This window comes from Suhomyces tanzawaensis (assembly GCF_001661415.1).
Source record: "Suhomyces tanzawaensis NRRL Y-17324 unplaced genomic scaffold CANTAscaffold_1, whole genome shotgun sequence".
NCBI classification, from domain to species: Eukaryota; Fungi; Ascomycota; class Pichiomycetes; order Serinales; family Debaryomycetaceae; genus Suhomyces; species Suhomyces tanzawaensis.
In genome coordinates this window covers 91768-93627 of record NW_017963636.1, presented here as the reverse complement: position 1 = coordinate 93627, position 1860 = coordinate 91768, and the positions used below count along the sequence as shown (strand labels likewise).

Below are 1860 nucleotides of genomic sequence, written 5' to 3'. Positions count from 1 at the left end.
TGGATGATTTGCTTGACAATACCACGGATGTAACCATGACGTTCAGCGTAATCCAAGGTTCTCAACTTGGCAGCACCCTTTCTCAATCTGGTGTGAGAGGTGAAGATAGAACCAGCACCCTTTCTTTGGTTACGAATAACTCTACCTAGAAATGTTAGTACATGCTGCGTTTGTAGACCGCTGGCTGGGGAAAGGGCCGGACTCTGTGCTTTGCTTCCTCTGCTCCGTATGAAAAAGGGCATAGGTTCAATATAGAAGTCGATTCTTCAACATTTCAAGAGAAAAGGGATAACGCTTGGAACATCTCTGGATCGTGTCTCTTCGTATCCACCATATAGCCCCTTCTTCCTGCCGTGCTGGTTGCTGTTGCTGTTGGTCTTGACATACCCATTTTTAAGTGATTGGTTTGCTAGTTCTAATACAAAATTTTCCAAATTTTTTTTAGCTAGATTTTCGTCCTGGTTGATGGGGGTGGTGGGGTGCGAGTGCGAGTCCAAGTGCGACTAGGGGAAGTTAGTGGCAGATGCGCGGAAAGCTGGTGAGAAGCATGCAGTCCTAGGGAGACACCGCACTGGGAGCACCGCGCGGGCTCCCCAACTGCTAGCGAGAGCTCTCGCTAGCACTAGCATTTACTGCGAAGGTATGCGGTGCTATCATATCCTGCATACATGCCGTCCAATCACCTGAAATTAGGGGATGAGCCCTAATGATTACGTTCATCACGTGTCAAAGAAGTTGCAATCCAGATGGCTTTCATAGTTCCAGGCTACAAGCCGTAACAGAAGCAAAGCGAAGATTAGTTTGTAAGATATCGATTAATCATGGCCGGTGAACAGGACTTCTTCGGCTGGACCTGGCCAATAGATGTCTTTTACTAATGGTCTACATTTTGGGTGAGAAGTGCCTCTCCACCAATCAATATGTCTTACACTTCACGTTCTCTTGGCTGATACCGTCCGTGATTCCTTCAAACACATTTCTACTGGCATTGGCTACATTATTATCATTGTTAATTGGGGTATTTTGAACGCTTGTCGAATTTTGAATTTTCTTGCTGAATATCTAAATTTTTAACAATTTTGAATTTAACCAAGCGATTTTAATAGGTAGATTAACTCCTTTTTACTACCATACAAGCAGAATGAATATAGGATCCTATTTTTGCCCTAAATTTAATATCCATTCGTTGGAAACAAACCAGAGCAGCGAGATGTCACTAATCAGTTCCTAAAACCAGAGAGTGCACTCATCATAACTGCAAAACTGCGTCTGCGCTTTCTACTTCTTGATCTACGGGTATTTCTATCTTTATCAATTTCTAATCGGTATCATGAAGTGTCAAGTGGTATATATGAGGGCCAGACTCTATATTACGTTTTGAACCCATTGTTGTGGTTTTATCTAGAAGATAAGACCGATGAGAGAGCCCAATAATGAGCTGGATGTAGCAGTCGAAGTGGCATTAGAGCTTGTCTTAGAGGCAACGACAGTAGAAGTGCTAGATGATCTAGATGAGCTGTGGGTAGCAGTGGTGTTAGAAATCAAGGATGAAGATGCTTGGATTCTTGGACCAATGTTTTGCCCATGAATGGTGGCAAGAGCATCACCAATAATTTCAGCAAAATTTGCGAAAGAGTCAAAACTCAAAAAGTTGGAAAAAGATTCAGTCTTCTTACAGGTACTCAGGACTGTAGCACCTGCAAATCTTCTCTTAAGCCAACCGAAGGCAATTCCGGCACCAGCAACAGCTTGGGTCACATGTTCTCCAATTTGATCTTGGTGATATTCAATTGCCGCACCTTCGCCACACCATTTGTCATACAATGAGTCAGCGTCAGCGGCAGGAATAATTTCATCATC

General features: G+C 43.3%; 1 protein-coding gene across 1 annotated transcript in view; it reads right to left on the bottom strand.

Moving 5' to 3' along the window:
• The window catches only part of RPL2 (60S ribosomal uL2 domain-containing protein), a 1111-nt gene extending 713 nt beyond the window's left edge, over positions 1–398 (bottom strand). The window contains exon 1 of the mRNA XM_020212009.1: positions 1–398. This exon is cut by the window's left edge and continues 713 nt beyond it. Within this exon, the coding sequence (XP_020066474.1) occupies positions 1–242 (242 nt within the window). The 5' untranslated portion in view covers positions 243–398.
• Between the last annotated feature and the right edge of the window lie 1462 nt (positions 399–1860).